The sequence below is a fragment of the Sorex fumeus genome, unplaced genomic scaffold (genome assembly GCF_029834395.1).
Source record: "Sorex fumeus unplaced genomic scaffold, SorFum_2.1 ptg000044l, whole genome shotgun sequence".
NCBI classification, from domain to species: Eukaryota; Metazoa; Chordata; class Mammalia; order Eulipotyphla; family Soricidae; genus Sorex; species Sorex fumeus.
Window position 1 is genome coordinate 11,716,579 of NW_026606101.1, and position 24,505 is coordinate 11,741,083.

Here is a 24,505-nt window from a genome sequence, read left to right on the forward strand (position 1 = left end):
AGGCTTCCAGCCTCTTATTAGTCCGTTTATACTTAGGGGGCGTCTCTTCCCGGTAACCTCTGGAGAGAAAACAGGGAGCTTTTGGATTCTCCCGAGTGGTAATGCAGCACGTTACGTTGATTTTCTCACAAGTGAGGTACGCGCTTACAGCCTGCAACCTCAAACACGAGAAAACTCCTACAGGTTACAAGTGGACGTAGTACTTGCCTCAACGGGTTTACTTTAGTGAGTGCATAACTAGTGAGTGAATGCCCACCCCGAATTCAGGCCACAGACACCGCCAAACGTGATTCCTCCGCTTCCCGCAGGCTCGAAAATTCGCCGCGGGAGGAAACCGAACGTTCCAGCCGGCTCCCTCGGGCGTCGCGCACGCGCGGGAGCCGCCGGGTGAGCCCTCGCGACGCCAGGGCCCGCCTCTTCCGGGCGGACTACAAGCCCCGGCTGTCCTCGCGCCGCGGCGTCGCCTGGAAACTCGCGCCAGACGGAGAGCGCTGGGTCGCCCCCTCCGCGCGCCTGCGCCTGGGCGGGCTCTGCGCAGGCGCAGTTCCAACGCCTGGGAGGAGAGGGCGGGGTGTCGCTCCCTTTCGCTGATGCAAGAGCCTGGTGCGGCGGTGGGAGAGCTCTTGGCTGGAGCCGCGCTGCCGTCGGGGCCTGAGGCTGACCCGTCTGACTTCCCGTCCGTGCCGTGCCCACTCGAGCCGCAGCCATGTCCGGGGACGAGGTGAGGAACCGAGTCTGCCGTTCGGGCGGGGTTGAGGCTGAGACCGGGCGGCGGACCCACCCCGGCGAGGGAGACCAGGCCTGCGGCCTAGCGGCCGGACGCCGCCATGTGGGGTAGCCGGGCCTAGGCGACCCGGCGAAGACTCCGGGGCCACGCGGGCTCGGCTGCTCCCCGCCGTCCTCAGCGTGGCGGCGCCGTGGCCGGCGTTTCCGGAGTGGCGAGCACGTTGACTTGTCCGCCCCGAAGTGGGACGGCCCGGCTCGGGTCGCGACGGAACGGTAGTCGGGGCCGGCGACCCGTCCTGCCCTGTCGGTTTGACACTGTCGCCCCCGCTCGCCTCGCTGGGCGCCGGGGCCGCGGAGGGTCGTCCCCCGGGGCGCTCGGGTGGCCTTGACCGCCTTGAAAACTTTGCAGGCTGACTTGTTCTGGCCGGCGTCCGCCCTTGTGCTCGTCTCGAGGACTCTCCGCCTCAAAGAAGACCGCGGGAGTGGGGACTCGGGGGGAATTCAGCCTCTCTCGGAGAGTTTGGGGTGGGAGGTCGCGGGATGGCGTCCGTGACCGCGGTGACAGCAACGTCTGCGCCGCGGGCTCCTTCCCCCCCGCCCTGCCCGCCCGCGCCCTCCCGCGACTCCCTTTGCCCCGACCTCGCCCAGCTCCGGGAGACCCAGGCGGCCCCAGGTGCGAACCCGACTGGAAGTTTGACTAGTTGATATTGACACGGGGGGCGGGGGGGGCTACCGCTTATCCGCCGAAGCCCCGGGCTTGATCATTGGCTTCGCCCGACTCGGCGGCTGCGTGTGGCTTGGAGGGGGGCGGGGGGGCTTTCTAGGCTGTCGCCGGGGGCCCCGGAACGGTGCGGAGGGTTTCTCGGCGTGGTGGAAAGGCCCGATGGCTGCGCCGGGTGCGGCCAGGCGAGCTCGGACCCGCGCGCAGCTAGTGGGATCTTCCCGTTTGGGAAGAGTTCGTCGCTCTGAAACGTGGGTCTTGGGAGGGATTTTGAAGACCCCAGACTCGTTCTGAGTCTCAGAGAACCTGTAAGATGGGTGTTGTTCGCCCATTCTAGAGATGAGAACGTGAAGCCGAGCGAGTCGTCCGCCAAGAGCCATGGGGACGCCAAATTTAGCACTGTTGGCTCCGGCTAGGTGACTTGGAGCTTCTCGGAGCGTCAGAGTCTGAAGGAAGTTGGTGATTCTTGATTGAGGTCATGTGAGACCGTACTCTGGAATGCTTTTTCAAAAGTTCTGTCCAGTGACAGTGTTCTTACGTTTGTTTTGTTTCTTCCCATTTGAAGATTTTTTAAAAATTTTTAAATCTTTAATAAATTAACATTCCTGTGTAGTGCAGGGTCCTTTGAGATGCGAATCTGTGTTTGGCTTCTGTGGTAAAGTGCTTGTAAGAATTGGGAAATAGAAAAGATCTACGAGTCACTTGAAGAGGTAGAATAGACTTGGAGGTTAAGCTGGTTGGAGGATGGACTTCTGGTGTTTTAGAAGTGGGATGTGATTCTCTAAAGAATGAGCTACGGTTTAAAATGTCAGGCAGAGATTGTAGTGTTGCAGCAGAGAAGCCGATTCAGCAGCTTAGTACTTCTCAGGTCTACCGGTACAGCTTTATTAGTACAAGACCTCACAGCAAGTTAGTAGGATTAGAGCCCTGGCCTGTGGGGTCTGCTGTGGATATGCGTGTGCAGCTTCTGGTTCTCTGCTGCTAAGGTCCAGGAAAGTGTTAGGCCGATTTTTTGAGGGGTTGGGGGTGGGAAGAGTTTAGAACTACACACCCAGCCTCATCTGATCAGGGCTTACTCTTTCCTGTCTCTGTATTCAGAGGGGATCGCCCCTGATAGGCTGGAGGACCCTGTGGGGTGCTGGCGATTGAACTCTGGTCAGTTGAGTACAAGGGAAGTGTCTTATCCATTGTACGATGTCCAATTCCTGTTTTCCAGTCCTTGTAAGGATCAAGTGAAAATCTGTACCTCCAAATGATTTCTAAGCCGACAGGGACTTCTCAGATTGGACTGGTCCTCTCTAATGGCAGTAATTTCTTTTTTTCCTTGTGTTACTTTTTATTGTGTAGTTGACCTCTACGGAAAGTTGCTTGCATATCTTTTTAAGCCCAGTAAAGAGGGACTGGAGAAATAGTAAATTAGGTGTGAGTTCCCTCTCCAGCATCCCGTATGGTTTCCCCCAAGCACTGCCAGGAGTAACCCCTGAGCATCACCAAGTGTGGCCCAGAAAAAACGCAAAAAATATAAAATTAAAGAAAAAAAGCTAGTAAGGAAAAAAAGAATCCCCTTTAAGTATTTGCTACCTTTTTCTCTTTTTTCTGAGCGTTGTCAATAGCTAAGACTATTGCTTATCATTAGGATTTAACAAGGTGTCAGAACATCAAGTTTTCATAAGACATAAGGTGTTTATGAAAACAAGCTTTAAGTTATAGTTTCTAATTACAAATGGGATGAGTGCTGTATGAAGTTTATAAAGAGAATATAAAGGGAAATTAAAATCTCCCAGAATCCTGTCACATCTGAAAATGATAGCACTTTTGCTCTGTTTATCTTGCTTATCTAGGGGTACTTTTAGCTCACCTGTCTTATGAATATATTGTACCCATAAAATCACCTTCTTGGGTAAGGTTTGCGGGATAAGTTTTAGATAGGCTTCTAATCTGATGAAGCACTTTCAGCAGTTGTCAGGTAAGTTTTAAAGCCAATATTACCATAGCTTGTGGTTTCTGGGATTTCTAGATTTTTTTTTGTTTGTTTTGATTTTTGATCCATACTGACTGCTCAGGACTTACTCCTGGCTCAGTGCTCAGGAGCTGCCACCAGCATTACTCAGGGAATCATGTAGTGCCCGAACCTATCCCTGGGTCTCACACAAGCAAGGCTCGGCTACTGACCCATCACTGTCCCCCCCTTAAACCCCTGTGGCCTCCCTCCTGCCCCTTTGACTTCCCTTTCTCTTAATTTAAACTTTTTGCTGGATGGAGTAAATTTTGTTTTGTTTTGCTTTTGGGCCACAATAGTGCTCAGGAATCTTTTTTTTGTAGTGCTGGGGGTGGGGGCAGTATGTGATGCCAGGGATTGAACTGGGTCAGCTTCTGTGCAAGACCCTACCCCCTGTACTATCTCTGGGACCTAGTGTGAATATTTTATTTTATTTTATTTTTGATTTACAATTACGTGCCTTATCACCACCAAAGTTCTCATTATCCTCCACCAATGTCCTTAAGTTACTTCTAGTCTCAATCTCTTTCTTTTCCACCATCCATTTAGTAATGTCAATTTTATAATCCAAAGAATTATTCAGTAGTGTTAATTACCTTGTTTTATTTCTCTGAGTGGTCTGAATAAAATGAAATGGGTGTATGTCTGAAGTACCAAGAGAACCTTGTTAATTGAGTGACATGTTAATCATTTCAGTTTATAATTCCTGCCCCTTTGAAAGACTTTATGTAAATTATTACATAAAAATTTCCTGTAGAACTACATTTTTCAGAGGGTAAGAGACAGTTGTGAGAAGCATCCCTTGAAATCCCTGATTTCAGCATCCCTCCTATCATTTGTCCTGCTTTATAATGAAACTTAGTACTTGTGAAAATGGAATAAATGAATTACAGGTCCTGTCAGACAACCAAATTTATGGTGCCTAGAATGCTGTCTTTCCTTTTGTCAAATCACTGCATTTCTAAAATGAGAGTGAACTATATAACTGTCTACATAGATTATCTGCTGTAGCATTCCATGTAGGGCAACAATGTCCCACTAAATCAGCAGTGGGAATTCCTTCATCCTTGTTCGTCTGTTCTCTTTAAGCATGTGTAATGTTTTTCAGGCTGTATTTCAGAGCTGCTTTATAGCTTAGATCCTTGTTAAGGTAGGACACTTACTTTGAAATTAGGTCGCTTTAGTTTCCAGATTGTTGTGTAGATTCCTCTCTTACTAGGTAAGGATATAATCTATCTTTACCTTATTGTAGGCCATAGTTTGTTGTTTTCAATGTAGTTTTCTAAATATGCTTGGAACATAAAGTTAATAAGAATCAGTTTTACAATCAGAATCAGAATTTGAGGGAGAATTTCCTGTTTTGGAAATTAGATCTCCTGCGTTGATGAAATTCTAGTGATGGGTGTCACTTATTATGTAGACATGAGATAAAAATAACCTGAGAATTTTTAATGTTCCAGGAGCAAAAAAACACAGTAAAAGATTTTATTAAAGTTTTTCTTACTGACATGGATGTTGCATGAAGACTATTGCTGGGTCTCATTAATGTTTGTCTAAATTTAAGGATTTTTCTAACCCCGCCCCCACCCCTTCCCCCCCCTGATTTATTGGGTCAAGTTGTTGTAGCAATCCCTACAAGATACCTACTTTAAAATGTGTAACCTGAGCCAGGAAAATGGCTGAAAGGGCTGGAGTGTATGCAAACCTCCAGATTCTTCCCCTCTCACCAAATGGTCCCTTGACTACCTCTAGTTATAGCCCCCAAATGAAAAATGAAAGCTCTAAGTAGACATTAGTTTTCTCATCCATAAAGTGAGGGTTTCGACAGAGAATGCCCCTTCCCTAAATTCTATGATTCATTGGTATTTAAGTTTGCTTGTGAAACTAAAAGTGAAGTGTTGTGTCTTGATGTAAAAATTTAAAGACGTGAACATGTTTCAGGACTGCTCCCTCTATGCTTCGCTCTACTTCCCTCTATAATTTCAGTATATTCGTACTTGGTTTGGGGGTTTTGCTTTTAGTGTTGGAAACTTGAATCCAGAGCCTCACATATTAAGAGGAGTACTTTACCACTGATTGACTTCCCTGGCAAGATATGGTATATTTGGAATGTGTCATTAAAAATAACCATTTGGGGGGGACTGGAGAGAGCACAGCGGGTAGGGCGTTTGCCTTGCACACGAGTGACCCCGGTTCGATTCCCACCATCCCATATAGTTCCCCAAGCACTGCCAGGAGTAATTTCTGAGTGCAGAGCCAGGAGTAACCCCTATGCATCGCTGGGTGTGACCCAAAAAGCACACAAACAGAAAAACAACAAAAAACCCATTTGGTTCTTTTCTCTCTTTTATTCTTTAAAACAGATGATTTTTGATCCTACTATGAGCAAGAAGAAAAAGAAGAAGAAGAAGCCTTTTATGTTAGATGAGGAAGGGGATGCGCAGACAGAAGAAAGTCAGCCCTCAGAAACAAAAGAAGTGGAACCAGAGCCAGCCGAAGACAAAGATGTAGAAGCTGATGAAGAGGACAGTAGGAAAAAAGGTAGATGTGTGCTGTGCCAATTTTGTCTTTGGGAGCTTTGTTCTCTTCCATCAGTGTTTTAGATTTTGTGTATCTAGTGACCTCTCATCCAGATAAGGCTGTTCCAATGAAGTTGAGGCCATCAGCAGTCTGCATGAGCTTGCTGGATTTCTGATAGACTTGATCTAAGAAATTCCACTGAATTAGTTGCAGAGATGATAAAATCTCATCATTCCAGGACTGGTTTTCCAGTTTAACTTGTCAGATCTCTTTAATTTTCCTGGTGGCTGTATTTGCATGTAAGTGGAAAGAAGTAGGACTAAAATGTTCATTTTTGTGATGTGTAAGTCTGAAAATATATAGAAGGGATTAAAATTACAGTGTAATATGTTTGTAGTTTGAAAGTAACAGTAGCTCATCATTCTTGCTCTAACAGATTCCATTTGACTAATAGGAAAAATAAATGATTCAGTAAGCATAACTTATGTCAATTAAGGATAAGACTTCTAGGGATAGAGAAAAATATATTCATTGAGCGTCTGCCATGAGCTCAGCATCTTACATTAAAACAAAGAAAGCAATCTTGTCATAAGACATAATAAATTTATAAATAGATCCTTGAAAAACTTAATTGCAGATGGATCCTAAACTAGGTTAGGGCAGAACAAATGGAAAATTTACTGAATAGAACCCATCATTACTCATTATAGCCTTATTTTAATGAATATTAAGTATTTTATAAGGCTTTTTTATTGATTAATATGTTGTGCTGGGCACTAGGATTTAGGTGAAAAAAGGCATTTTCTTTGCTGTCTAGTAGGGAGATAAGTCAGCTGGTAGTAAGAACCTTAATTGGATATTATCAAAGAACTGTGAGGGTATCTAACCCAATATGGGAAAGGTAGGGGTAAACATTTAACCGAGATCTTGTGAGAGGGAACCAGTAAGTGACTTTAAGGTAAGACATACAAAACTAGAATCATGTTGTATGAGAGGGGAGGCAGAATTAAGCTACAAAGCTGTAAGTCTTGGAAATTCTGTCAGCATCCTGACTTCATCTTGGGAACAGTGAGGCATAGTATGATCTTATTACTAAATGTGCTCAACATGGTCCCCTACTCATTTTTCCTTCAAAGCTTTGAGTTGATCTATTAACCTTTGTAGTTGTGGAAGTATTACTGTACTAATAATATCGGATCTCTTATTCCTGGCAACTTGATAGCTGAAATATGATGGTGTGACTCATAATTTGATGCGTTACCTTCTGTTTGTTACTAATTGATGTTCTCAATTTTATCTCTTTAGATGCTTCTGATGATCTAGATGACTTGAACTTCTTCAATCAGAAGAAAAAGAAGAAAAAAACAAAAAAGATATTTGATATTGATGAAGCTGAAGAAGGTGTAAAGGTAGTATTGCTTTCTTATTGAAGGTAAAATTTGATCTCTTGTAAGGTTGCTAATGGCTGATGTTTCTTTTTTTCTTTCACTAGCTTTGTTTTTTGTTTTTAAGTATTTAACCTTTGTTATGATTCTTTACTTAGGTTTGTGTCTATTTGGTTATTTTGAAGGGATTATGATGGTTCATAAGTATGTAAATTTAGGTCTTTCTTGTTTTACATATTGTGTATCTCAAAATGATGATAAAATGCTTCTTATCCTTAACTATACAGAGATTGACTGAGGGGAGACATTTCTATAAGTGAGAAATCCTGTGGAGCAAATATTCCTGTGGTTTCTTCTGCTAAAATTTTGGTAACATACTGAAGACACAAATACATGTTTGTGCTTTTGAGTGTCAAAGAGTGAACCTCAACTGTGGTAATTGGTGGCTAATCTTAAAACCTGGAGAAGGATCAGAGCAGTCAGGCAGGTTTTCTGTAGTTCCCCCAATTTTGCGGAAACTTGAGACATGATTATTTTTTACTGGTTGATTGCTTGTACAAATTGTCTTTTTCAGTTTTTTTTTTAAAAGACAATCTTACCTCTTATCTTACTCTCTCAACATTTGGAGTTATCTTCTCTACAGATATAGGGAAATTGAGAAAGAGAAGTGTTAGATTTTAATGAGCAAATGGAGCTTAAATATCCTGGGTTACAGGTGACTAAGTGCTATGCCACATTAAGACCTGGTTAACAGGGTTTTGCTGATTGATATCTCTAGTAGTTTTTGTTCTGAAGAGACTTACAGATTCTGTTTCCTATTAAATATGTGGATGCCTTCTCCCCCATGTTAGTAAAGTCACAAAGTAGGTTGTTACAAATACCTTCATCCATCAGGCAAGGCATAGACACTACCTTAACAGTAAGTGCTCAAGGGTTAACACCTGTCCTTTCACTCAAGAATTACTCCTGGCAGGCTTGGGGGAACCACCTGGGATGCCCGGGATGCCAGGCAAACGCTCTGCCAGCTGCATTATGGCTCTGGCCGTAGTTTTTATGTTTGTTTTTGGGCCATATTTGGCGGTCCTCAGGGAATATGTGGTGCCAGAATTGGCAGCATGTAAAAGAGTACCTTAACCCCTGTATTAACTCTTAGCCTCTGTCCACATAAATTTTCAGACGATCACATGTATTGCAAAAAAATCTGAGAAAATATTTCAGTGATGTGCTCTACCATTAGAGTCTGAGCATAACTTTGGAAGCAGATTTACTGGGATTAAAAAAATGTGTAATAGAATAGAATTAGAAGCTGACTAATGTATGCTAACATATTCAGCATACCTGTTTCACTGACTGTCATATTAGGCAGTGAGTAATATCTGCTTTCTTATTTGTGTTATCTTATTTTTGTGTGAAAACAGCCTTGCAATTTGTCCATAATAGCCATATGTAGCCTGACACCACCACGTAGTTAGATTTGGAATCTCAAGACTTAGATTCATCTACTTTACATGTTTCTGTTGATTCTGATGATCACCAGACATTGCCACCGTAGCTTAGATGTAGACCCACAACTCATAGGTATTGAAAATAAGTAAACATAATTTAGGATAGGGAGCTGAAAAAGCTGGAGACTAAGACTGCCCCTTTTCTGTTCTGGGGTGCTTGGTGACTCATTTCTAGGCTATGATATGCCCTATTTACTTCCATGACTAGCAGTTAATATTGGGGTCAACCTTTACCTTGTTTCCATCTATTCATTAAGTAACAATAATTCTCCATGGGGCCAACTTTCCTCTTTCATGATGGCATGTTTTGAAGTGATGCCCAAAGACTTCTTTCTGGTGCCAGATTGACTATAGTATAATAATAAAATTATATACTTAGTCTTTATCCCATTTCCTGGCAGACAGATTCTAAAATTCTTAGCGTCTTTGGAGTGGTAGAACTATGTTTGAGTGCCAGGACATACCTCAAAGAATGGAGCACATGTAAGGATCCTGACTTCCATCCTGGCATCCCAGTTCCCCTGAACAATCAACAGCTGGAAGTAGTCCCAAGCAACAATGGATATAGCCTAAAGGCAAATAGAAAACAGGTATTTTTTGAGATGTCTGGGAGCTCCTGGATACCTTCAGGATGGTTCTGGTCCTCATGATTAGAGGATTGGAACTTCCACATACACAGCTAGTGAGAAAGACTAGATTGAATTCGATTACTCAGTTACTCTGTCATGCCTACCTAATGAAACTACTGTAAACTTCTCAGCATTGAAAATTAGAGGGCTGGAGAGATATCTCAGAGGGCTGACCACATGCTTTTCATGCTGAAGGCACAAATTCTGTGCCTACACCACATGGTTCCCTGAGCACTGTCTAGAAGTGACCCCTATTACACAAATTGGAATTTGGAGAGCTTCCTGATGAGTAGAGTGATGTATCTGGAGAGGGCACAGAAGCTCTGCGTCTGTCTCGCTTCATTCCTTCCTTTTACTATGCATCTCTTCCATTCCATTAGGCTATTACTGAGGTGTAGCTTTACTAATAAAATGGCAGTAGTGAAGGCAGTGTATTCCAGAGTTCTTTGAGGTGTTCTAACAAATTACCAAACTTAAGGGACCAGGGAGACTCTTAATTGGTAGCCAACTGAGACATAATGGGTAAGGTGGGGACCATTCTGTAGATTGTTTCAGATCACCTCTGAGTGGGATCAGTCTTACTGGATTTAGCCCTTCAGTTGGGTGGTATCATTATTGAATTGTTATAGGTCTCTTACTGTGAAAGAGTTGGAGAATTGGTGTAAGAAAAACAAAAAACTATTGACAGCATTAGAACACTTAAAACTTCTTTAAGATTCTCCTGGGTTGGGGATGTAGTTTAGTAGTAGAGTATTTGTTTTACAAACAGACATGAGTCCCTGGGTTCATTCCCAACACCACAGGAAATAACAATGTATATTCATGCTGAAGATGGTAGTCAGAAGATAAGTTTCTGGTACAAGTCTGGTTTGGAAACAATTATTACAAGATTCCAAAGTAATGGATAAGAGAAAGGATAAGATCCAAAAAAAAAAAAGTTTTGAAGAATTTCCAGTTAGAGCCAGAGAATTTGGTATAGGGGTTAAAGTGCCTACCTTGAATACGGCAGACCTCAGTTGGTTTGGTCTCCAGCACCAAAAAAGATACTTCTTACAACTCTTGTTGATCTTTTATTTCTTTATTATTACTTATTTATTTGGGCTGGAGCGATAGCACAGCGGGTAGGGTGTTTGCCTTGCACGCAGCCAACATGGCCGACCCGAGTTCGATTCCTCCGCCCCGCATGGCAAAGCCTGGCAAGCTCCCCGTGACGTATTCGATATGCCAAACACAGTAACAACAAAGTCTCGCGATGGAGACCGTTACTGGGTCCGCTCAAGCAAATCAATGAACAACGGGAGGACCGTGACCATTTATTTATTTATGTACGAGTGCTGCTATTTATTTATTCAGCCACTGATTAGGCTGATTGAATTGTGCATGAATTCCACTTGTTGATCTTTTAAAACTTATAAATATCAAGAAAATGTCAACCCAGATCATTAAAAAAGTCCTAGTATCAAAATGTTGAAAATTCTTGACTGCAATTTTTTAGGATCTTAAGATTGAAAGTGATGTTCAAGAAACTGCTGAACCAGAGGATGACCTTGACATTATGCTTGGAAATAAAAAGAAGAAAAGGAAGAATGTTAAGTTCCCCGATGAGGATGAAATATTAGAGAAAGATGAAGGTAGGTGATACTGGGAATATGAGCAACCTGTTTCTAGGTTGCTCAAGTGTTTGTTGTTGACCTTGTTTAAAGGGGGGTGTGAGGCATCTTTTTATTTACTTGATTTTGGGTCACACCCTGTGGTGCTCAAGGGTTACTCCTGGCTCTGCACTCAAGAATTATTCTTGGCAGCAGTGTTCAGGGGACCATATGTGATGCTGGGGATTAAACCTGGGTTGGCTGTGTGCAAGGCAAGTGCCTTACCTACTATGCTATCTCTCCGGCCCATGAGGCATTTTATAAATCTCTTATACCCCATTGTTTCTACTGCTTGATACTGGAGATTAAAAGGAAATAGTATCTAACTTGATGTTAACAGATATTTTAGGGGGTGGAAATTGGGCAGTTTTGATTATGTTGCAGACATGCTGAATCTGGCTCTTAGAAAATTTACCAAAACAGTTTTAAATTGCTTTGAACACATAATTTGCGTGCTGGAGGCCATGGTTCACGTTTGATTCCTGGCATGTCATGGTCCCCTGAGCACTACTGGGAGCAACCCTATATCCACTCTAGCATAGAACTGGTAGTAGCCCCTGAACACAGCCTGGTGTGCTTCAGCCCGACCCTCTATTAAGGTTTTTATGAAAGCGATAACATTCCCACCTTTCAGGATTAAGAGATGTATTAACCTCTGTGGTTGATACCATTGTGATTCTAGTTGTGGGAGGAAGACAGAGGTGTCTTTTACACTTTCTTTTCTCTAGATCTCCCTCTCCCACTACTTCCTCATTCTTACAGTCTTTGTTATCTGTAGCTTTAGAAGATGAAGACAGCAAAAAAGATGATGGTATCTCATTCAGTAACCAGACAGGCCCAGCTTGGGCAGGCTCAGAAAGAGACTACACGTATGAGGAGGTAAGACAGTCTGATATGAAAAGTTGTTCGCTAGAACTTTAAAAAAAAAAAAGAAATAGATTGGAAAGACCTTGGAATAACAGATTGGTAGTGGGATAGACCCCAGAGAGGTCATACGGCTGCCTGCCCAGAGGGAGGCACTCTTTGTAATGCTCACTTGTTCTCGTCTGAATCTAAGGGCATGCAGCCTCATTGGGGTGAGGGTGACTGATTTGAGGCCAGGATTATCTGAAGTTCGCTTATTTGGGCTTTTCCGTGTTTCATACACTTTTTCTTAGAAACAGCAGAATTGGTAGGGACTTTTATTTAATATTGAACAAAGTTAGCAACAAGGTAGTACATAACTTCCATAATGGACCAAATCCTGGATGAGGATTGAGTCCTACCTCAGAGTACTCACGGCAGAACACGAAGGATGCATATGTATGTAACGTGAAAGATTAATTTGCTCTGCTTAAAAGGTAATATTTCAAGTGGCATGTTTATACTTTTGCGTTGTCAGTTGTCAGTAATCATTGTGCATGCATACCCCTTTATCTTTAGTTACTGAATCGAGTGTTCAACATCATGAGGGAAAAGAACCCAGATATGGTTGCTGGAGAGAAAAGAAAATTTGTGATGAAACCTCCACAGGTTGTCCGAGTAGGAACCAAGAAAACTTCTTTTGTCAACTTTACAGATATCTGTAAACTGTAAGTTGGTTCATGAATCAACTCCAAATGCTGATTCTCAATAGCAATTGTGTTAAATTGGAATTCATTTTGAACAGAAAGAAAATGCACTTGGTTTTGTTTGCTCTTTGTTTGGGGTTTTGATCCACACCTGGTGGTACTTGGGCGTCTCTCCCAGCAGAGCCAGACTATAGTGTGAGGTGGTTGAACATTGGGCTACTTCATGCAAAGCATGGGGAGATTGTAGTTTGGATATATTTTTTCAACTCACTGATTTAAGGATTTGTTTTTATCAATAGTTGGGTTGTGATAAGCCAATTCATGCTGCCCCATGAAAGTAGATCCTAATCAGATGGGATAGAGGGGGCTAAAAGTAATCTTCAGGATCCTGGGGAGGCAGCCCAGCATGCAAGGGCAGACCCTGAGCTCTGGTACTGCAACCTGCATACCTGTGACTAAATTAGGCAGTTGTTGCCAGGTTGATGAGATTTCTGCTTTCTTAATTACCATCACTGTCCAGATGCCCTCCTGTGTCACCCTGGGTTTCATTCCTGAGCCTGTCTCTTCTCAGAATCCTTAGCTATGTCTCTTTTGTTGGGTTCCTTCGGGCACCTGGTTTTCCACAATTTCATTTTCTTAACTTTTTTATTTTGCATTTTCTCTCCAATTTCATATGTGATGCAGGCTATACAGAAAAAACATTGCGATACAAAAACATAATTATTACTGAAAATTCTACCTGCCACAGTTTTGAAGCCACTTGTTAAACTTCCAAAGTGTTGCTTAAAAGCTTTTACTCTTGGTCTTTGGGTCACAACTGATGCTCAGTGGTTACTCCTGGTCTGTACTCGGGAATTCCTGGTTCAGTTCTCAGGAATTACTCCTGGTGGTTATTGGGGGGACGATACAGGATCCTAAGGATCAAACCCAGGTCAGTTGCATGCAAGGCAAGAACCTTACTCACTGCACTCTCTAGGCCCTACACATAGTTTTAAATAATTAGTATCATACTGGTTTTAACGTATTTTTCTTTAAGATATTGTAAAATTTTTACCCATAACATTAGTCTGCTTTTAGTGCCACACTACGTATTCTGATAGTTCCTTAGTTATGTCTATTACCAGATTTCCATCATCATATGGTAAGGTTCAGGGCATACTCATATAAATGTATATTGGCACTTACTTAGAATACAGCCCAAGTTCCCAGAATGGGAAAAATATTCTCTAAATGGAACTGCTGAGTTAAAAAGAATATTTTCATTACAAATATTGGCATATTGTTTTCCAAAATCCTTGTACCAATTTATATTCCCAGTAGCAGCATTATAGAAACTTAAATACAATCTGTTTTCATTAACCCTAACATATTGCATTCAGGGGAAATTTTTAAATTTTTTTAATTTTATTTTTCAGAAATTGTAGGTGGATCTGCTTATTAGAACAAGTTCAAATGGGCCAGTAGTAGAGTTCATTTCTTGCGGTGCATGCATGGAAGACTTGGGTTCTTTCCTTGGCAACACCAAAAAATTTATATAAATAAAAACAGGATAGAATGGATCAGTCATTTATTTAACCACTCCCATCTGCTGTTAAAAAAAAAAAACATTTAAAATGTTTTTTAATTTTTCTGTTGAACCATTAAATTCTTCTATTCAAACAGGAAATATGTACGGATTAGCTTGATGATAGCTCAAAGGATTCATTGTACACAAACTTTGCATATGTATAGGAGGTTCCCAAGAGCTGGAACTAGCCACTGTACTACTGGATGTGGTTCAAAAACAAAGTATCAAAAGGAGATTTTATAGTTGACAATTATGCTCTTTCTGATCCCTTTACCTTCCTTCCCAAAGATGCTCTCTTCTAAAGTTGGTGTACATTTATATTTATGTTCTAGGCATTTTATCCATATGTCTGTACTTAAAAGAATAGCAGGTAATGTTTCATGTATATATGTTTTTTATGTATGAATTACAGACTGTAATTTACCTAATTGAGTAATCAGATTGAAAAGGGAACAGGATGGTTATTTAGAATTTTGTTAGATTCCATGTAAGATGAATATATTCTACTTTCTTTTTAGATTACATCGTCAACCCAAACATCTTCTTGCATTTTTATTGGCTGAATTGGGTACAAGGTAAGACAGTACATTCACATTTATACAGTTAAGTATTACTAGATTTTGTGGGTATCTCTTATTTCAAAGAAATAGGTAATACACTTAGAAAAATCGTTCACCAGATTGATCATTATCAGAGGAACATGTAGGCCCAAGTAAAAAGGAAATTAGTTTTTATAGAAGCACTTAGCTGCTTGGGGAGGTTCAGAGATCATCTGAGCAGAACAGCTGCTATACCAAATGGCATGACACTACACAGTTTTCTGGCTGATTTTTATGAAATAATATGTTAGATTTCAGAGGAAGTCATTTTCTTTGTTCTCCCACCCCCCCACCTCCTTTAGCTTTTGGGTCATACCTGGCAGGGCTCTGGGTTATGGGGTACGAGGGATCAATCCTGGATAACTGCATGCAAGGCAAGTACCCTGCCCGCTTTACTATCTCTCTGGCCAGAAATAATTTCCTTTCTTTTTTTCATTTTGGGCCACCTGGCTGTGCGCAGGACTTATTTTTGGCTCTGCTCAGGGATCACTCCTGGTGACTGGAACTGACTTTCTCTAATTTCTCAGTTGGCTGAAATTGGGTTTTGGGGTGGGTTTTTTTGGGGGGGGAGGACACCCCACAGTGCTCAGGGCTTACTACTGGCTCTGTACTCAGGAATCACTCCTGGCAGGTTCCAGGGACCAGATGTGGCGGGGAGTGAGCCTAGGTCTACCGAATGCAATTGGGCTCAATGTGAGGAAATAATAGTAGATAATCAGGTACCAACTGCTTATAAATTTTGAGGAACTACATAGTGGAAAATGGCCACAAAATGTCTTCTTTGCCATTGAACACAACACACATACATACACATACACATGTGCGTAGGGGCACTCCTATCAATGCCTGGCTGCTTAAGAGAACCATGTTGTACCAAAGATGGAACATGGGGCCTCTCAATGCTAGGTATGCATTCCAGCCCTCTGAACCTCCTTTGCCTCTGGTGTGAGTATTTTAATCAGAAGATTAAAGGGTCTGGAATTTGGTTTGTTGTAGGAAAAAAGTGATGAAATGTTTTTGTTTTATTTTATAGTGGTTCTATAGATGGTAATAATCAGCTTGTAATCAAAGGAAGATTCCAGCAGAAACAGATAGAAAATGTTTTGAGAAGATATATCAGTAAGTATACAACTTCTCTTTTTTGGAGGGTTGTTAGGATAGGACCAGATACAGCTGTGCACAGGGCTTACTCCTGGCTCTGTTCTCAGGAATCACTCCTGGTTGGACCAAACGGGGTTTTGAGAATGGGACCCAGGTCGGCTGCAAGGCAGTGCTTTGCCCACTGTATTCTTTGGCGCTCTTCCTCATCCCCCGCCCCAGTGTTTTTGGGCCAGACCTAGCAGTGCTCAAGAATCACATCTGGAGGTGTTCAGGGGATTGAATGTTCTGGGGATTGAACCAAGGATGCCTTAACTCTTGTACTATCTTTTCAGCTCCTACAGTTCCATTTTTAACACGTCACCATGAAATGTTCTCATTAGGCTGCAGTATTCTAGGCAGAGCCATTACCTTGTAATAAAGCTAGAAAGGCTAATCTTAAAAAAAATTGGAACAAATGATAGCACTAAGAGGAAGCCTTTGCAGGGGAGCAGGGTTTTAGATTTTCTCAGGCCCATCTGTTTAAGGCTGCTGGTTGGTTCCAGGCTGGAGGCCAAGTCAGAGGAATTTGACTGAAATTTGACATGGCAGGTCTATTCCACCTCGGAATGCTAGTATGTTTTCTGAATGACTTCTATAGATGGATCCAGGAATAGCATCTGGCTAGCTTCTCTGCATTCTTGGACAAAAGGAACTTTCTTTAAATTCGTGGTTTATTACCTGAAGCATCACAGCAGTTTTGCTCTGAGAGAATGTAAATCCAGCTAAACTTAGCCCCTAAGTAGTTCAGTGTAGAAGGTATGTTCCAGAGAGAACTCTGCCTCACTGTGGTCACTGGGTAATTTGTGTATATTTTTCTGCAGAGGAATATGTCACCTGTCACACATGCCGATCGCCAGACACAATCTTGCAAAAGGACACCCGACTCTATTTCTTACAGTGCGAAACTTGTCACTCTCGATGCTCTGTTGCCAGCATCAAAACCGGCTTCCAGGCTGTCACAGGCAAGCGAGCACAGCTCCGTGCCAAAGCTAACTAATTTGCTAATCACCACTGATTTTTCAAAGTGTGTTGTGGAGATTTGGCTGGACAGGTTTACCATCAGAAAGGATATACCATTGTATTAAAACAAGATAGAAAAGCTGCCAACGTCTTTGGCACATGGCTGGTTGGTCCGAAATCCTTGCAGGATGCTGATGTGCAAGCTGTTGACATACTCATTGCCTACTTTAACAACTGTCAGAAACATGATGGGGTAAGGAGGTGCTTTTTTAAAATCGTTCATAGACTTCTGTAAAATGCAAGATAAATTAAAGTTATTATAACAGTGATTCTTTCAATTTTGTTTGTCCTTCAGTCTTCTTTCCATGAAAATTGTACTTGATGAATTTGACATAGCGGTTTGCCTGTGCTTTTGGGGAGATCTCTCTCCTTGTTCTGAGATGTTGAAACTGGACATTGGCACACACTCAGCTGGGTTGTGATTTTCTATCTCGTCTTCTTGAGATTCAGTTACACACAACCTCATACAAGAGGGGAGTTAAAGCATGCAATCTGGCAGACAGCCTATTTCCAGTGTCACTGAATGCTTGTATACACTTAAATTCCATATCAGAATTATTGGTACTACCTCACTGCCCAGTCCTCCAGCTCTTACCACATGAGGGAATACAAGGTGCTAAGTATTCTTCCCTCTTTGGAATTTTCTTACTGGTCACTAAGAAGATCCTAGAGGAAATAGCCTCTGAGTTTCCTTACAACCATCACACTTAAAAAGCATTCTAGTTGTCCACTGGTGAAAAAGGGGATGTGCTGTGTGCAGTGCAGTGTAGTCTCCTGAAATGTCTAAACTGTCATAAGAGGATGCTTGATTCTTTTTATTCCCCAGCATGTGCTTTGGGTTTGAAATAGGCCCACCATGAAACTGGCCCACCACAAAAGCTTTTCTGTTTTCTTTATTGAAGTAGCTCTTGATTGTGACCACAAGAAATCGAGTCGATGCTGCCTGTGGAGTGCTTCTGTGCCTCCAGTTCTGCCTTCTGAGGATTTGGGTTGAAAGGGTATTTTTCCAGTGAGTCCAGGAACAAAAACCATTCTGTGTCTGCTATGATCTGCCTTGAACACACTTGGAAAGGGTAAAGGCAGAAGACTGCTCCATACTTCCTCACTGCTCCACTATTCTTCAGCCTAAGAACAGACCACCCCATTCTGAGTATCTTGACCATGTTTTTAATTACTGTGACCCTTAAAGTACAGACTTAGTTGTTATAAAGCCTCTGTCCATGGAGGGCAGAGCGTTCCTTCCACCCACTGGGTTAGACCACACACTGGCTAAGGTGCCACCACTGCCCCAATGAACTCAACTGTTGTTTATGGTGCCATCTTCCTTTTTTGTATCTGCACCCACACAATTCCCACTGTTGGATTGTTACTGCGTGAATAAAGCAAGTATCAGTGCCTCTTGTGTAGTGAGCACTCTACTGCTTTCGTTTGTATGTAATGCGTGTTTAATTTTTCTACATTGTGGGGATGGAGGGGACGGTACTTCAGGAAAAACGTGGGACTTTACAAGTTGGTGGTAGGTTGGCACAGTTACACTGACAACTTAAACCCCTTGATTCTAAAAACATGCTTTGGAAAGAGCAGTACTCTGGTTTTGAGAATGAAAACTAGATTGTATCCATAGTGTCTTAGGAAATAGTGTTGTGTTCCTGATTATGTAAAGGGGCATGGGGAAGATTCCATAGCTGCCTAAGAAAGATCTTTAGTAACACTATCTCTAGTCTTGTAATTTTATCTTTCAGGGCTGTGTCAAGGATTAAATTCAAGGGCTCATGTATCCAGGTATCTACTTCTGAACCACATAGCTACGCCCCTACCTCTTGTCTCATTTGAGGTTTTGAGCCACACCAGATAGTACACAGGCTATTCCTAGCTTAGTGCTTAGGGACTGCTCCTGGTGGTGCTCAGGGATTGAACCTGGGGCTTACATGCAAAACATTGATTCCCAGCTCCAAGTCATCTTCCTGACGCAGCAATGTTTTTATTATTTGAGGGGTCTGAGAGCCACACCCAGCAGTGCTCAGGGGGACCATATAGTAGCAGAGGCTGGGCCAGGGTTAGCTGCACCCACGGCAAGAACTATCCCCTACACATCTCTGGTCATGCAATGTATTTTTGAAAGCTGCACTTGGTAGCATACATAAGTTTTCTGTTTTCATTGAGATGAATCTGTACTTGAAACTTTGAATCCACATCGCCACCCCTAAACTTAGGTGTTTTCCTGTTAAGTGCAATCTTCATAATTTTATGCGAGTCCATTCCTTATAGTTTGCTAAATGAGTACTTCCATGGTATTACATAATTTTATGTTTTGTGCGTGGGCTTTTAAGAGTCTGGAATGGCAAGTGCCTATATTCTAATTTATAAATGGGAAAGTAGGACTTGGGGTGAGGCAAATACATGTATAAAACCCCAAGTTTGATCCTTGGCAAACTAGTGTGACTGGTGGTTCCTTGAGTACTGCTAGGAGTGGGCCTGGGCCCCAAACATGACTGTGGCCCCTACAATTTTAAAGGGAAATTCCATCTCAAAAGGATAATGAATAGTAATATAAATGAGTAACCCAGGCCTCCTTCCTAGTACATGGGACTTTTTCTTCTATTAATTGCTTTAGGTCCATGGTTTTACAAGAGACTATAGCTGGTAGTACTTAGAAGCATGTCCCTTTCCCCAAAAGATACCAGTTGATTCTGCAAAGTGTGTTTCTCATGTCAAATTTAGAGGACTTGGCTTTGCTTCAAATTTAGTGGTTTAATTTCTTCCTGGTAAAAGATTTGGGATGGCTACCTGTCAGCTCTGATTAATAAACCTTCCCACTCTTTGCTATAGTAGCATCAAATGCTTCCAAATATTTGGAAAAGAGGCATAGTTTTTTTTTTTTAATCAAAATAATGGTTCTCTTGAGAGCGACAATGACCAGACATCCTAGCTATGCGCCTGCCATGGTTCTCTTTGAACACATTTGAAGTCGTTGGAACAATATTCTTATTAACAACATTTTTATCCATTAGCTGCAGATTTTCAAAGGCTTTTAGGCATACTAGAATCCAAACCAATGTAAAACCTACTCACATGCAGGGCCTTAGTATCAAGTAATTTTGGACATTGAGAACTCAGCTGCTTTGTTTTCATTCCCAAATATACCAGTCCCATAAGGGGCCAGAGTCTGGATTATTCTTGAACAGTCATTAACATAAGTGGCTAACACTACTGAAGTCCCTATTAGGTCTCTCCCTCTCCCTCCCCTGCGTAAACTTGGCCCAATGCTAACCAAGAAAAGTCTGAGAAGGTAACTCTGAACTGAGCTTTCAAAGATAATGAGGATTTTAAGTGGGAGAAGACTAGGAGCATTCCAGGTAGAGGTATCTATTAAAGGTTCAGAAGCTAGAGAGCACTTCCCATAAATAGGTCCATGTGGCCTGAGGATAATGGGTAGGCTAGGGGAGTGGGGATGTGGAGCTAGAGAAAAAGTAGGTCAGAACCTGGAGGTCTCGTGCTCAAGGATTTTGAGTACCTGGCAGTGACTAACAGAAGGTGGTGAAAGACTGATGGAAACTCAACTGCAGGGGAGAATAGTTGGCTGCTGAAGCAAAATTTCCAACAAGAGAAAGGACCCAAAGCCTCAGAATGAGAAAATAGATCAAGCCAAGACACACTTAAAAATGGAACTTCATAAGTAAGAGAGAATAGGGTAGGCCCAGTTCCCCAGAGGTCTTGTGGGCACCAAGTGCAACTGCTGGATTTATCTTCTGGGTGCACTTGGGAGGCTAGTCATGGGATCAGACAGCTAGGAAGCTGCATGGGAAAATTAAGAGGGAAGAGGGGCGTTGGCCTCGAAGAGAAGTCAGCCAAGGCAAAAGAGCACACGGGAGGAGCTGGGAGAGCCTTGTCAGAATCAGTAGAGGAATTTCAGGTATAAATGACAGGGATGTGGAGAGGGGGTTGTCCAGATTTGTTTCCTGCCTCAACATCTTTAAAGTGGCATGATCTTAAGCAACTTATTCTCATATAACTCCATCTGTAAGAAGGGCCGAGTATCTCTGACCTGGGAAGAGGATTATGAAAGTTAATTATGACAATCTGTCACAGAATGGGGGGCTGGAGTGATAGCACAGTGGGTAGGTTGTTTGCCTTACAAGTGGCCAGCTCAGGTTTGATCCCTGGCCTCTCATATGGTCCTGAGCACCGCCATACTAATTCCTGAGTGCAGAGCCAAGAGGAACACCTTTGCATGTACCAAATAATAGCATGTACCAAACATGCCAAATGCTAGAGGCAGAGTATAATTAAGAACACAAAGGTAGACTCCAGATTGGACTGGACTGTATTCCATAATTTGTTTGAGCAACCCTTACAATTCCTTTTTTTAAAATTCTTTTGGGGGATGGGGAGCATACTTGGTGATGCTCAGGGGACCATGGGATGCTGGGAATTGAACCTGGGTCGGCTTCATGCAAGGCAAGCTCCCTACCTGCTGTACTATTACTCCAGCCCACCTCATAATTCCTTTTAAAAATCCTCAGCTTTGACCAGTCTTGGCATGGTCCAAGAAGAGGAACACTAGGGTGTTTAAGAAATTGAAGGTGAGGTTTAAGGGATGAGAGAAGCTACTGCTTAATCAGGGGTTAGGTATCCATTCTCTCATGCAAGCAGAAGACACCAGTGGAGCGGCCCCACAGGCCCCACAACCCAACATACATATTACTCCTGACGGCAGTTAACATCAGTCGGGAATATTAAAAACTGGTCTTCATAGGATCTTCCTTTGCTCTTTTACAAGTTTGTCCTCATTGCTTTATAAACTGTAGCTAGAGCGATAGCACATCAGGTAGGGCGTTTGCCTTGCACGAGGCTGTCCTGGGTTTGATTCCTCCATCCCTCTCGGAGAGCCGGGCAAGCTACAGAGTATGCTGCCCACATGGCAGAGCCTGGCAAGCTCCCCGTGGCATATTTAATATGCCAAAAACAGTAACAACAAAATGGAGACGTTACTGGTGCCTGCTCGAGCAAATCTATGAACAACCAGAGGACAGTGCTACAGTGCTTTATAAACTGCCAAGAATATATTTTGGAATGAGGCAATCATGAAAATATGTAGGAATAAGAGTAAATGGAGGGGTGGAGCAATAGCACAGCGGGTAGGGCATTTGCCTTGCATGTGGCTGACCCAGGTTCGATTCCCAATATCCCATATGGTCCCCTGAGCACTGCCAGGAGTAATTTCTGAGTGCAGAGCCAGGAATAACCCCTGAGCATCGCCGGGTAAAAGCCCCCCCCCCCCAAAAAAAAGGGGAATTATGCTGTATTTTAAGAGAAAAATCACAATCGGGCTGTGGTTAGGTTAATAATGTGCACTTTCATGTTTCAGATAAAGGAAGACACTTAGAAAGGTTAAGTGATTTGCCTGCAGTCAGTCACATAACTTGACAGGAATTTGGTTCAACATAAAGTCTTATATTATCAGAGGCTTCCAAAGTCTGGAAAGGTTCGACTGCTCACCTTTCAGGGAAAAAAAAATAATAAAAATCACTCAGTGCTCCCCTGGGAAATCAAACTTTAAGGAAATAGGAAGCACCCAACATTACTACAGACCTCTACCCCAGCAGCATCGCCCACTTTGGGAAACACTATCTATCCTTTAACCCAGTGCCCCAAAAGCAGAGCAAGTTACTTAATCTTTGAGTTTCAGTTTATATTCTGGTTATGTTGATACATAAACCACTCTCAATTTCAGTGGCTTGAAACACTTCCGATCCTTTATTCCAAACTGCTGGAGCCTGGCAGCTCTTTCTTTTCTCAGTCGAATGGTGCCTGGTGGGAACCAATCGGGAAGTTTTTCTCAGTGTCATACATCAATCATTTTGCCTGGAACTAGCTAATGACTGGATACAAGGCTTCTGCACCTGGCTTCCTCACAGCACCGTTCCTGTGAATTCAAAACAGATAGCTCTTAAAAACTTGGACTGGAAGACCAACATAGCATCATAATTGTTATTCTACTGATCCCAGCCACAACGTTCAAATAAAGGGAGAGAAAAACTGGATCATGGGGACATGTTTTACAGACTCCACACTACAAAACAGGCAATAACCATCCACAATCACCCAACAAAAACCTGTTTTTTCCAGCCCATTTTCAGAGCATAATTTCCCTACTGGGAATTCTTTCCTAGCCCCTCTTGTTCTGTGGCCATGTACTACCCACCCCCCTTCAATTGTTCCTGCAAGTACCCACAGGAGAAATAAGACAGAAAGGAAAAGATGGCTGATGGAAGCACTGCACTTACCCTTAAGACTTGTTTGTATGAAGTTCCCCTGCTTAAGCAGATGTAAGTTCAGCTTCAAAAATTAGGTTTTTACTTTTGAACCACACCTGGTGATGCTCAAGAGTTACTCTTGGTTTCGTGCTCAGGGCTCAGCAATAAGTCCTAGTAGTGCTCAGACCACCATATTGGGTGCTGGAATCAAACCCGGGTCAGCCCTATGAAAGACAAGTGCCCTACCTGCTGTACTCTATCGCTCTCTCAGCTTCCAGAATTTATAACTGAAAATTTGCGTGTCTACGGTAATAACAACTCTGGAAATCAAGGAAGTATACAGCAGAAATAACATCTTAAAAAGCTTTTGAGAAGAGTTGGCAATACTCAATTCTCACAACTGGCAGTGCTAGGGCTGGAGAGAGAGTACAGCGGGTAGGGCATTTGCCTTGCACGCGGCTGACCCGGGTTCGATTCCCAGCATTCCAGGAGTAACTCCTGAGTACAGAGTACAGAGCCAGGAGTAACCCCTGTGCATCGCTGGGTGTGACCCAAAAAGCAAAAAAAAATAAACAACTGGCAGTGCTGGGGTGTGAACCCTGGGCTCCTACATGCACACCCTGAGCCCTTGCGGACTATTTTTTAACCCATGTGTTAGGTGAGATGGTAGGACCCAGCCTCTACCCCCAGTCCCTGCGGCTCATGAAGCCTGAAGGAACTATGGTTCCATTGGGCAATGTAAACTCCCAAGAGGCGGAAACATTCCAAGATCACATTCCAAAGCAATGACCAGGCAGGGCTGTATTAGGCTTCTGGGCCCAGCCTTAAAACACTGGCGGTCTTGGGGCTGACTTTCAGACCACTGTCAGCTTGGGAATGGTAAGTTCCCATCAGATTTCAGGCTGCTGTGCTGTCACCGACAGGCTTAATGGCTGCCCAAACCTTCAGCATTTCCATACCCAGAGAACCTAAACACCACCCAATCCAGCTCCACCAAAACCTGCAGTAAATTATCTGTGTGAAGGTCTGGTGGAGATGATGCAAAACTGCAGGTGTGAAAAGGGAGTTGGAGTGGGGCATAGGGTGTTCAATCAGGATTTCAGGTGTTCATCAGGAAGTCTGCAGATTTAAAGGCAATGTAAAGATAAGGGGGGAACACCCTGAACCCTTATCTGGGTAGGACGAGGATTTGGGCCATAATTAAGAGATGTTTGGGAGTTACTCCCTCTGGTGTTCGG

At 42.9% G+C, this 24,505-nt stretch overlaps 1 protein-coding gene across 1 annotated transcript; it reads left to right on the forward strand.

Moving 5' to 3' along the window:
* The first annotated feature begins 560 nt into the window (after window positions 1–560).
* On the forward strand, window positions 561–17,288 carry EIF2S2 (eukaryotic translation initiation factor 2 subunit beta). The gene is made up of 9 exons (XM_056121355.1): window positions 561–721; window positions 5,810–5,987; window positions 7,272–7,375; window positions 10,981–11,116; window positions 11,913–12,013; window positions 12,557–12,705; window positions 14,770–14,826; window positions 15,884–15,969; window positions 16,812–17,288. The coding sequence occupies exons 1-9, from the start codon at window positions 707–709 to the stop codon at window positions 16,985–16,987; spliced, it is 1,002 nt and encodes a 333-aa protein (XP_055977330.1). The 5' UTR covers window positions 561–706; the 3' UTR covers window positions 16,988–17,288.
* Window positions 17,289–24,505: the final 7,217 nt, after the last annotated feature.